The sequence below is a fragment of the Vipera ursinii genome, assembly GCF_947247035.1.
Source record: "Vipera ursinii genome assembly, chromosome: Z".
NCBI classification, from domain to species: domain Eukaryota; kingdom Metazoa; phylum Chordata; class Lepidosauria; order Squamata; family Viperidae; genus Vipera; species Vipera ursinii.
The window spans coordinates 44921918-44934481 of NC_139517.1; the positions used below are offsets into that span (position 1 = coordinate 44921918).

At 40.0% G+C, this 12564-nt stretch overlaps 1 protein-coding gene across 4 annotated transcripts in view; it reads right to left on the reverse strand.

Moving 5' to 3' along the window:
- Nucleotides 1–3341: 3341 nt before the first annotated feature.
- The window catches only part of EIF2AK3 (eukaryotic translation initiation factor 2 alpha kinase 3), a 61210-nt gene continuing 51987 nt past the window's right edge, over nt 3342–12564 (reverse strand). For 3 of the 4 annotated variants that reach the window (XM_083377925.1, XM_083377924.1, XM_083377927.1), the window contains 4 exons: nt 8839–9006; nt 5404–5505; nt 4988–5050; nt 3342–4331 (listed from right to left, as the gene is read on the reverse strand). In XM_083377925.1, the coding sequence (XP_083234051.1) occupies nt 4167–4331; nt 4988–5050; nt 5404–5505; nt 8839–9006 (498 nt within the window). In that variant the 3' untranslated portion in view covers nt 3342–4166. The remainder of the gene's footprint in view (nt 4332–4987; nt 5051–5403; nt 5506–8838; nt 9007–12564) is intronic. The other variant, XM_083377926.1, reaches the window with a different exon arrangement.

A 12564-nucleotide genomic window follows, 5' to 3' on the forward strand; every position in this document is an offset into this window, starting at 1 on the left:
GTTGCAGAAACTGGGTATGTCTAGTTTAACGAAGAGAAGGACTAGGGGTGACATGATAGCAGTGTTCCAATATCTCAGGGGTTGCCACAAAGAAGAGCAATTCAACCTATTCTCCAAAGCACCAGAAAGCAGGACAAGAAGCAATGGGTGGAAACTAATCAAGGAGAGAAGCAACCTAGAACTAAGGAGAAATTTCCCGACAGTTAGAACAATTAATCAGTGGAACAATTTGCTTCCAGAAGTTGTGGGTGCTCCAATACTGGAGGTTTTTAAGAAAAGATTGAACAACCATTTGTCTGAAACAGTATAGAATCCTTCCAACTTGCCAGGGAGTCAAACTGCTGGCCCGCAGGCCACATGTGTCATGCTGAAACCCGTGCCCACCCCATTGCTGGCAATAGATAAAAAGTTGTGATACGTCGCAACACATCATGTGACATTGTGAGTTTGACACCCCTGTATTAGACCCAAGAGAACTATAGGTTGTGAACTGGATCTGAACAAGGTAGTGCAACCCTGTCCAGAAATAAGTATGACGCACACTCAGTTCCTGAGGCTCCATGTACCGAAAGCCACCCAGTTTTGTCAGGGTAGAGTTGAAGTCTGTTGTCCCTCATCCAGATTCCTACAGCCTCCAGGTATCATAGGAGGACAGAGACACCATCACTCAGGTTGCCATGTGTAGAGTATAGCTGATTATAGCAATAGCACTATAATTATGACATATACCACTTCATAACCCTAAGTGCTTTAGAGTCAGCATATTGCCCCCAACAATCTTGAGTCTTCATTTTACCAACCTCAGAAGGATAGAAGGCTGAGTCAACATTGAACTAGTGAGAACAGAACTGCTGAACTACTGGCAATAGGCAGTCAGCAGAATTAGCCTGCAATACTGCACCACAACTCTTATGATCAGCATATTGATGATATCTCAACCCATGGTGACAGATGAGCTCACCAGCGGCTTCATGTAAATATTAAACCAGAAAGGAGAGTTAATCAAAAAAATTCAAATGCAGAAATGGACAGTTTGACATTGAAAATGAAAGAGAAAGAAGACTCAGTATACTTTAGAACATGGCATACTTTTTATCAATGGCTAGAAAAATCAGGTAGAAAGGAACTTAATATGTAAGTTAAATATTGGAACCCAGACAATACATTGCTGATAAAATATTAAGAACTTGTGACTATAAAAAATTAATAAAGATATATTTAAAAAAAGAAAAGTGAGGCTACTGGGTACTGAACCCTGTGAAACACTGGAGTAAAAGATAAAATGATGCATCTTGGGGCAAGGAAAAAAATCACATGCGTATAAACCAAGTCTTGGTTTATAGACACTAACCAGGAACATTCTCGGATTGGATAAAAAGCTCAAGGGAAATAACCCATTGAAGAATTACTCTGAAAAGCATAACCAGAGAATGGAGGATCTTACGAAACCAATAAGGAATAGCAAAATTATATTTTTTATTCAAACCTTTGTTTCAAATACATTTACAAGATTGCTGGTATACAATTATGGTATTTGTACCTCAAACAAGATGATTATAAAGTTGGGAAGATGTCAAAAATGTCTTGTTTGGGGAAAAAGGCATGCACAAAATTATGTAAAGTGTGGGGAAAAGAAAATTTGTCCTAATATTCAGACCCCATGTCATGCAATAAAACAGAATAAAAATTGGTTGAAAGGAACTGAATCCAGCACAGAGCTACACTTATACAAATATACAGCAGCTGCTAAAATTAGTTTTGCCCTGACATCTGAATGAATTTCAGAAGAAGGTTAATGTTATCAATGGCTTTAAGGCATGATGGTTGTATTTTATCTAAGTCAGGGATACTATACTTTTAAATATTAAATATCTGAAAACAATGTACGGTATGTATACACAGATGAATGGCGACGACAGATACTAATGTACTCTTACTATCTGGCAGGCCAACGATCATTTGTGATGAATCTCTACAATTCTCCATCAACACCAGACAACACTGTTTTGCACCCTATTGTATTATTTGGCAGTAGACTGCACAAACTCTCGATGTCAGAGACCATAATCTTGCCATTTTCGTTTTTCAAAGCACAGGGAAGCATCTCTCAAAACAAGAGACCGAAAGGAAGCTTGGTTTTGGAACTACTATTGGTATAAAGCATTGCTTCTCAACCGTGGCAACTTTAAGACAAATGGATTTCAAATTCCAGAAATTCTGGAAGTTAGTCCACATGTTCTAAAGTGGCTAAGGTTGAAACACCAGTTTAAAGGCTGCAATAGCTGTCCCAAGGTGCTGAGGTTATATATGTATTCCAGTTGGCTCATTTTATGGCAGGCTCTTTTATATCCTCCTTCAGAATGTTACTTTCTTAAGTTTGAACTCAGTAGGTGTTGGCATTTTGGGGGTAAAGGGGCAAAAGAGGAAGGAGTTTAGAATTACATCCCAAGCCTTTGAGCATCCCTATATTACATTTGCAGAGGATAATCTTGAAAAAAGAGAATTTAAATACAACTTTTTTTAAACACAAAAATATGCAAACAGTTAATAAAGATACAAAGGCAAGCAATATAGACCAAAGTATACATATAAATCAGTTTGATTTTCCCATGCTCTACTTTCTTTTGCAAATCACATTTATGATTTGGTAGGAGCCATCTGATTTTGAAGTCAGGAAGACACTCTGGCATTGAATGTGCATACTGTGTATTTGTTGTTATCTACTGGTTAAAGTAGGCATTTAAAGCAAACTCATACAGTAATAAATATTTGATAAATTTTCTTTCAAGTTGATAGAAATATTTCCTTCAAATTTAAAGGTATGCAAAACATGACTGAATTTGAAGAAGAAAGTATCCATCCACTTCTTACATGACTTGTTAAAAATTAACTACCGTAGCTCACTGGATAGCTTCTGTATCAACTTTTAAACCCTTGGAAAAGATTTACAATTTATAATGGCAAAAATACAATTACGTACTTATTTCCTGGGAATGAAGCCTGGAAAAAACAGTTGCAGGCATATTTGTACATGTATTATTTATTTATTTATTGTGTGTTTTTAAAATTTATTTTAAACAAGAACTTTTTTGTCCTGGAATTTTTCATCTGCTATGAATGGCTTGAAGAAGAGTCTCTCGGGTAGGGAGGTGGGTGAAGGTGACGAATGCAGTGAGGAGCCGAGAGATTCCTACATGCCTGGGAAGACAGGGCAGAGGAAGTATGCAGCAGGGGAGAGAGGTAGGAAAGCAGGATGCTGGAAAGGTACCATATACAAATGAGGATGGAATTATCAAATTAAGTTATTTTCATTCAATTGTGAAACACAACACAGTTACATCTAAATAGAAATGATTTTATTAAATCAGACTTGAAAAAAGTCACAGTAGTTTAATGCACTTAATTACTTCAAGTGCATACTGTACACTACCAACCCAAACGGATTGTTTTTCCAATTTTATAAATAAAAAATAACATATTTACATTGAAAAAAGGCATTATTAAATAATAATATTTTAACTGAGAAATGTGTAAGACTTGATTACTACAAAATTTTTATATCATGATTATGTATTCCTCAAATTATAAAGAGAAAAATGCCTAATTTGGTACTGGCACAATTCAAAACTGTATCCAAGGCAACTTTTTTTTTAAATCAACATATTTTTCATTCAATCTAAACATTTTCTTCAATTAATTTCTCTGAAAAGAAGCCTATCACACTATTGCTCTAAACCTGGCAACTGATAGTAAAACAATTTTTACTTTATATGTTACCAGGGACAAAATTGTATTTATCTCCTCTAGCTTCCTTTCAGATCATCTTCATTTTTCTATATATAAAGGAATCAAGGTTTATATATTGGTATTAGAAGGTAGTTTCTATAAAAATACAGAATTTAGTTCCATTTACATAAGCATCATCTGTACAAGATTTAAATGTGAAATGTTGTAGTGTAATTAAATCAGGCCAGGTTTTGAAGTGAAAATTATTCACTTGAAAAAGACTGAATGCATTTGGTTCTTAGTTTCATTTGGTAATAGTGCTGTACATGAATCAGACAAGAAAAAATGAAGCTTAGAATATGAACATTGCAGGAATGTTTTAAATGATCATTTAAATTCTTTTGCAAAGTTCCTGTAATTGTGCCCAATTATTTATTCAGCTATCTTGAATGCTTGACTCCAGATGAACTCATTGTTCGGGATCGCTGCCTGATCACTGGTTTTGCAAGGAATTCCAAATCTTCAAAGAGAGGATTTTCAATAATGTCTGCAGCCTCTGGTCTTTCTGTGGGACTTGGGGAGAGCATGTGCTTTACCATCTTATGCTAAAACATCAAAAACAGTATTATTTCAGATGGTGAGATGTTTTCAGTTGATAGCATTATCTAACTGCTGTCCCCTTATTACAAAGTAAATGCAAAAACCCTTTCCAGCCAATGACAAAACAAATTTCTGCATAACAGCAATAAATATATTTTGTCTCAGTCTGACCCCCAGTTTTATCTCTTTTCTTAAAATAAATACTCTCTGGCACCAAAGGGAGGGAGAGTGGCTTTATGCTAGAGGGGATATAGCTGTATAATCAGCCTTAGATAGGAGAGTGTGTTTCATACCATAAAAGTCATTTGTGCTGTTTAAACTAAGTTTAGAAACAAGTTCAAATTATAAAGTTATTTTTAGAACAGACTGAATTTCCCCTTCTCCAGATGATAAAAGTGCCTAGAAAAGCAGTATTGGGGGGGGGGGAAGGTTTCAAATGAAGTCTTGTGATGCATTCATTATTTCTTCGATCCAATTATCCAAATTTAATTTCCTTAGATAATGATTTAAGTCATGAAGGACAAGATTAAGCATAGCAGAGTAACAGTACAATTTACCAAGCAGGCTTATGATTTTTAAAAATAAAATAAATGCAGTTTGACCTAATAAAACCCCAATTCTAAAGCACACCTCTAAACTAGAAATTTAAATTCCTATATACCTCCTGTGCATATTCCTTAATGAACAGTGGTGGGAAAGTCAAGTTTCTTACTTCACTTAAAATCTGTAAAAACATTTTAAAAGAAAAAGTTATTTGTGTTGAAATATGAATTACACATATTTCAGCTCCAAGTCCTAAAGAGGACAATATTTTCTCTTTATGAAAGCAGAGAATATTCTGCAATTTCATAATGATTAGTATGATGCCTTGTCAAATACATATTTTAATATACTCATAAACTTTTTAAGCAAATTAACTTCAACTATAGCTCTTTCACAGGAATTATAGTATCACAGCTAATATAATAACTATTCTTGATATAATTTTTGTACCTAATGGTAAATTAACAATTTTCAGTTTATTGCTAATGAATAATTTATTTTCTTCCAAGAATATTTTCAGAAGGGCATACCTACCCTGACTCTCTCCATCTGAGTGCTGAAAGGGTAAAGAAGCTCAAACAAGATCAATCCTAAGGAAAATATATCGACTTTGTGTGAATAAGCATTTCCATAAATCTGTAAAATTTAAAATAAGAAACATCCATCAAAAACTGAACAATCAGGCTGTATTTTTATTTCCCACTAATATTTCTGCCAGAATCTTAATATTTAACCAAAGTAAGACAAGAGAGTACTTTGTATCAAATAAGGTCAAATCAATCCATTTTAATAAATATTCTTAACTGTTAAAGAGTAAGGTATTTGAAACATGGATATCAAAACTAAATGAAATATCATATAAACAAGCTAACAATGTCCCAAATAATTAAGACCAGACACTATATGCATTTGTGAAATGATACATTTAATCAGTGGTGGGATTCAAATAATTTAACATGTTTTTCTGGTTGCTACCGTACCATACAATAGACACAAGGTGGGAGTTGCCAGTGCCGCTGCCACAAGGCGAAGACAATAGGGAAAAGGGGATCTGAGCAGGGGTGGAATTCAAATACCTGAACAACCGATTCTTATTCCAGTGATGGTGAATAGAGACCAACTGCCCAAACTGCAACCAAAAACCCACTTATGTATCGGCAGATGCCGAATGGGTGTGGCCCACTTGGTGGGTGTGGCCAGGGTGGTCATGGCAGTCTGGGTGGGTGTGGCCACTGGATGGGCATGGCTGCAGTAGTCATGGCAGACTGGGTGGTCATGGCCACCTTGATGTTACTTGTGGGGAGGGGAGGGATGCTTGTGGTGGCCGGACACGGTTGGGGGAGATCCAGAGGGTCTCTGGTGGGTGGTGGGCAGGAGGCTCATCCTGAGGCAAGGGGCAGGGCAAGGATGCCATTGCTGCAAGGCGAGGAAGGGGCCAGGGCGGTTGCTGCCTGACACCATCAGTCCCTACACGAAGCAAGCGCATGGGAGCCAACAGTCTCTGTCAGCAGCCACAGCCTGCAGCCCACTGCCAATGTTAGATCAGCCCTACAGCAGCAGGCGGAATAGGGGAGGGGGGGAAGCACGTGATGCAGACCGTCAGGCATGCCTACTCCGCCCCATCTGTTTTTGCTTGCGGTTGGAGAGCAGGTTGCTGCTGGTCATCTCCTTGGCTCCCTCGCAGATCTTGCCCTTGGCTCACTCGTGGAGCCTGTTCCCCTCGCACACCTGATGCACCTTAGCCCTGCCTCAAGCCGCCAGCACCAGCAGCTTGTACAGATCCATTAGGTTACTGCCACTGCTTGGAGCACCTGGCCCACCCAGCACAAAGGAGGTGAAATGGCCAGCTAGCAAGCTCAAGTAGAGTAGAGTAGAATAGAGGTGGTAGAGCACGCCGACACCCAACAAGCCAAAGGCCACCCCAAGCGGGGAAAGCTGGATCTCCATCGGTGCCATGGGCCCCAAGTCCAGCTAGGCTTGTGTGCCTCCCCTCCATCTGTGCTGGCCCTGGAAGGCCGATGGGGATCCGGCTTTCCCTGCTCAGGGGTGGCCTTTTGCCTGCTGGCCCTGGTCGTGCTTTACCACCCTTAAGCAGGGCTTCCTAGCTGACTGCTTTACCTCCTTCGTGCTGGGCGGGCATGCAGCTCTGGGCGGTGGCTGCAGCTCGGGTAGGTATTGAGGTATGCGAGGGGAGCAGAGAAAAAAACCCTGATCCCACATACGGTGGATTATTTTCTCTGCCATACTTTTAAAACTTTCTTTAAAGTTTACTTGCCATAGGATGTGGATCCTTCTCATTCTGCTGCATCAAGTAAAACAGTCTGACAGCGAAAAGCCTTGGAGAGCAGAGAAATCCCAGTCTCAGGTAAGGTGGAGATTTTCACTGTCAGAGCAGGGGGAAAAACCGTTGGTTTTTTTTTGAGACACCAGATTAGCGTGCATTCATGTGCATCCAACCGCCTTGCTTGCTGCAAAGCCAGATTGCAGCAAGGAAGGAAGGGATTGGAGGCACGTGAATGCATGCTAGTCTGGCCATCTCTGGGCTGGTTCTCTGAACTCAAAATAAATTAGGTACCAATTCTATGGAATGAATCCCACCACTAGGGTGGTGGTTTTGTGGGGTTGGTTGTTACTGACATGGAGGCCATCATAGTCCATTCAGCCATGGTTTGGCTTTTCCATGATACAACTCTTGTGTTTTTAAAAAATGGTTTAAAGGTAAGGGGGGGGGAAATGCAGAGAGAAGTGCCCCGCCATCAGCCACTACTTTCCCCACCCCACCCCAATGGAGCACTCCATCGCCGCCACTGCTCCGACCCACCCCTCGCACAGAGCATCCTGCTCCTGCCACCCTGCTCCAATCCTCACAGAGCACCACCAGGCCAGCATTGCCTTTCCTGAGACCTCCTCCGCAACTGGGACACAGCCATGTTTGCCGCCGCTGGCACTGTCCCATCCTCACCCAGTGCCATGAAGAAGACCCACTGGAGGACAGCGGCCATTTGGAGGCGCTGCCGGAGCGGCAGACACAGCAAGGCGAACTGCAACCATAGCTTATCAAAGAGGGATGAGCTCCTCCTCTGTGAGGCCCCGCCCTGCCCACCCATGAGGCGCGTCTGCAGTGCTGCGGGGGTGGTGGTGGTGAGGGGGCACCTCCCCAATGGCGGCTCTGGACTGGCTGGCCTTAGGCCAGTGATGGCAAACTTTTAGAGACCATATGTGCTGGGATGATGGCGTGTGCCCACAGAGAAGGCTCAGCATGCTGCCTCTGGAACACGCGCCATAGGTTCACCACCACTGTCTTATTCAATGAAGGCCTGGGCCTCCAAGGCCTAAAACAGACTTCTGGAAGTAGCATCCATGCACTTCTGGTGGGCTGTTCTAGGCCTGGGAGGCCTCCTCCAGGCTTCCAAGGCCTAGAAGTAGACTTCTGGAATGGCATCCACACACTTCCAGTGGGCCATTCCAGGCCTGGGAGGCCTCCTCCAGGCCTAGACTGGAGTTCTGGAAGGCAGCCGGTTCTACGAAGGCAGCAAACTAGTGAACCAGGGCGAACCAGCTAAATCCCATCACTGCATTTAATTCATAAAAGCAAACATGTATGTTTCATTCAAATGTTCTGAAGAGTTGTGGGATACTCATTTCACTCATTTATATGCTTCTAGGATGCTTCTTAATAAAACAAAATGCTTTTTCTAGAATTTCAAGAACGTTAGCTAACAATAATTAGGTAATAGAAGTGTAAACAACATTAAGCTGCACAAAAATAACAGGGAGCCATTAACATATCCGGAGGAACCTTAAGTTTGCTAGTTTTTCGGGGGGGAGAGACAAAAATTATGGATGGGGCAAAATTCAAAACAAGAAACCTTCTGACTCACACTTGATATGTACTCAATAATTGTGCCAACAATTATCCTTTTATGAAATTCCATTATGAGGATCCTGTAAATCAGATAGAAAGCATACCTGCTCTGGACTCATATAAAGTTTGGTCCCAACTTGCCCTGTGTGTCTGTCATAAGCTGGCATTGGTGTTAAAACAGATTCTTCCTCCTCATAATGATCCATTGCAGTTACTAGACCAAAATCTCCAACTTTTACTATGTTGTCCATTGTAAAAAAAATGTTGGAAGGCTACATACAAACAAGTGAACACAAAGAAAATTACTACAAAGGAATTAACAATATATGCCGTATCATATAAAATTGTATCATTACATTTTCCATCTATCAGTTTTTACAATACTGATGGATGAAATCCTTTTTTCCTTCCAAAGTATAAAACACACATATGTATACTTGAAAACTATCTTGAGGAATCAATTGTATAATATTGTAGGAAGGAGGTTTCTCTAAAATAAAATAAGAGATGACAGCACATTTACAAAGTAATAAACAGTCCCATTAGCTAATAGCAGCAATAAGCAGTGTCTACAGAAAACTATCCTTCTGTCCCTAATTTTCCTATATGGCCTTTATCTTAAATTTTAAATTGTTTATTCCAACAAAGAAAACAAGTAGGTTCCAATTAATGTGGTTAATGAATACCATAAAGTGGATGAATTATATGAATTTACACTATTCAAAGTGTATATTTCTATGGAAATATATTCAATAGAAATAGGCAATGAAAATTTTTAAACATAAATTTTATATGCATATTAATGAAGTATTAAGTAAAAGATAAAGAGAATATACTTAAAATTTAAATTTATGGTTAATGAAGTAACAATGATGTTATACAAAACAAAGTAAAAAAAAACTACAATAGATTTGGACTTTCCAATATCACACTGAATGATTAGCATAAAATTCATATAATTGATATAATATAATTGATAAAATTACAAATTCCATATTTCAGGAAAATCATTTAACTTCATACTTACATATTCATAATTATTTCCAAAACTGTATTAACATATGATATGACTTCAAACCAAACGAAACTATCAATGTGTTGACCAAACATATGAATTAAGAGCACTAGCACACACAAAAAAATAATGGCTAAGATTTTTTTAAACATTCTCTAAGAGACCCAATAAAATAACATTTTCAGATTAACTTTGTTCTAATGTTACAAGAAGGAATTTTTTTTCCTATTAAATTTGGATCACTGGATTTTCAAGAATGGATATTGCAATTCTTTTGTTCCACAGTTCAAACCATGGAAATAATGTTAATTTACAGTTTCGAATTTTGTATAAAATGGAATTGTTGGTTTCACTTTCATCTCTTAAACATTCTAATATTCCAGACCATAATCTTTTGTGGTACAAGTTTCAACTGTGTATCTTATGAAATAGATGTTATCATACTTAAGTTTTTAAAACATCCTTTTTTTGGTCCACATATTCCCACAGAACATCCACCCTACCAAATTTGGGTTATTCCACAATGTATATTTCTCATGTGATTCTGGATCAAAATGAATCACTTATAATAACAACCAGATATATGTAGCAGCTTTCAGCTTGTAACCAGTTTTCAAAACCGGAAACAAGGATCCCTTAGATTCTAAGATTTACTTCTCTCTAAATGGCCCCAAAGAAGGTATTAAGGGCAATAGTCACAAAACTTGCTACTCAAAATTTTAAATAAAAGCCCAATATTGTATTTTTTGTCCTTTCCCTAGATTCATCAGCCAGCTCATATCAGCTCTGAAACTCATGAAAGCAGAATCAAGCCTTTTAGCCTATTTCCACATTTTGAAAAACGGATCATCTTCCAATCTGGATTTCCAAGGCAGTTCATAGTGATGAGAACCTGCTATTACAAATGGGACAATAGGGAAAAGAGAAAATCTGTGGCCTAATTCCCAGGAATGCAAACCACTCCTGAGTGCTTTTAAACTGCCTGAAATATCATTCTCTGGTAAAAGTTTTGTCATTTTATCCAACAAAACATTAGAGCAGACATGTCAAACACAAGGCCCAGGGGCCGGATCCGGCCCGCGAAGTGGTTTCATGCGGCCCAAGAAGCCATCCTGGAAACAGTGAGGGAACGGCCCCCACTGCCTTGACCCTGGCCCAGAGATCCTCCTTCTGCCAGAGACCCTCAGATCTGTCCCACTCCTGCCCAGGCCCCCATAGGCACCCTTGATGCGAACGATGTAGAGCTGGCCACGCCCACCCAGTAGGCCATACGAACTTTAGCCACGCCCATCCAGGAGGCCACACCCACCCTGGCCATACCCACCCGGCCCCCTGAGGGCAACCCCAATGCTGATGTGGCCCTCAATGAAATTGAGTTTGACACCCCTGCATTAGAGCCTAGAATGAAGGAGGTAAAAAATAGCTTCAAAACACCTACAGGAAACATGACACTAAATAAACATGACACATTTTAAATATGTTCTCAATGACCTCAACTCTTAACCAAAATCTCGAATAGCATTGTTTAATGTAATTAAAATCACAATTCACTGCTGACATTACTAAATGTACTGTGTACTCTGTAGCCCCTGAATTTAAAATATTTTAAGGCAGGACTTTTCAACCTTTTCACCCATTGTACCACTTTTAGGATATGGCAACATCCGAGTACCACCAGTCGCCTAGCAATGTGTCAAAAACTTGATTGGCAGTGGGGGTGGGGTGGGAGGGTGTTTGATTTTTATTCCCCCCCCCACTCTGCTGGGTGGTTGGAGCAGGTTTTCGTCACTTCACATGACCCTGGGACACTGTGACTGTCATAAATATGAATCAGTTGCCAAGCATCTGAATGTAAATCACAAGACCCTGGAGATGCTGCATCATTCCACTGATCGGTGCTTCTTCTGGGCTCAGCAGAAGCACCAGGATCAGCGCTGACCTCCAGCTGGATCCTGGCGCTAATCCTGGCGCTTCCACTGAGCCCTGACAGTCCTGCGGCTCCAGCCATCTCTCGCTCAGGCTTGTGCAGTACTGCCACTGGTTCAGCTCATTCCCCTCCCCCGCTACCACTTTTCTAGGATGCCAGGTGCCAATGTACCAGAGGTGGTACCCGTACCACTGGTTGAAAAGCCCTGTTTTAAGGAAAGATGATTGCCCAAATCTTGTATGGGGCTGAGATCTGGGAAGAGATGAGAAGGTTATTGTTCAATTAGAAGTAGTACAAAATAATGTCATTATGAAGATCTTGACCCTCCCCCAGGGCAGTCTCATTGCCTATTTTAGGATGGAGATAGGGTACCTTCTACCACTATTAGAATACATGTTGCACTGTTAGGGCATTATAAAAAACAAGAATCCCATCTTGCCAAACCTTTTTCTCTGTTATACAGTTGGGAACCAATGGACCGAATTTCTGTCACCCATTCTACAAGCACATTCCCATTTACTTTGGGGAAAAATTAATTCCTGGAACAGACAAAATAACAGAGAAAGGCTTTTCAAGAGGAATGTCACTGAGGTACAATCACCCAAATGTTCATCTTGGCACCATCATTATAAAAACATAGAAACTTCTCCGGGAACCTAGTTGACATAACCAGTGCTTTACCTCTCTTCACCTGAAAACCATATCTTTCAAGTATCTCAAAGGGAGATGTGTGTGTGTGTGTGTGTGTGTGTGTGTGTGTGTGTGTGTAAATGGTGGTCAAGCGAAAGACATTATCCATTACGTCCTCTGCTGTCTCATGTTCTATGAGATTAGAGCCAAATTACTGATGGTATGTTAACTCAAGGGCTGTGATCTTGAAGAATTGAA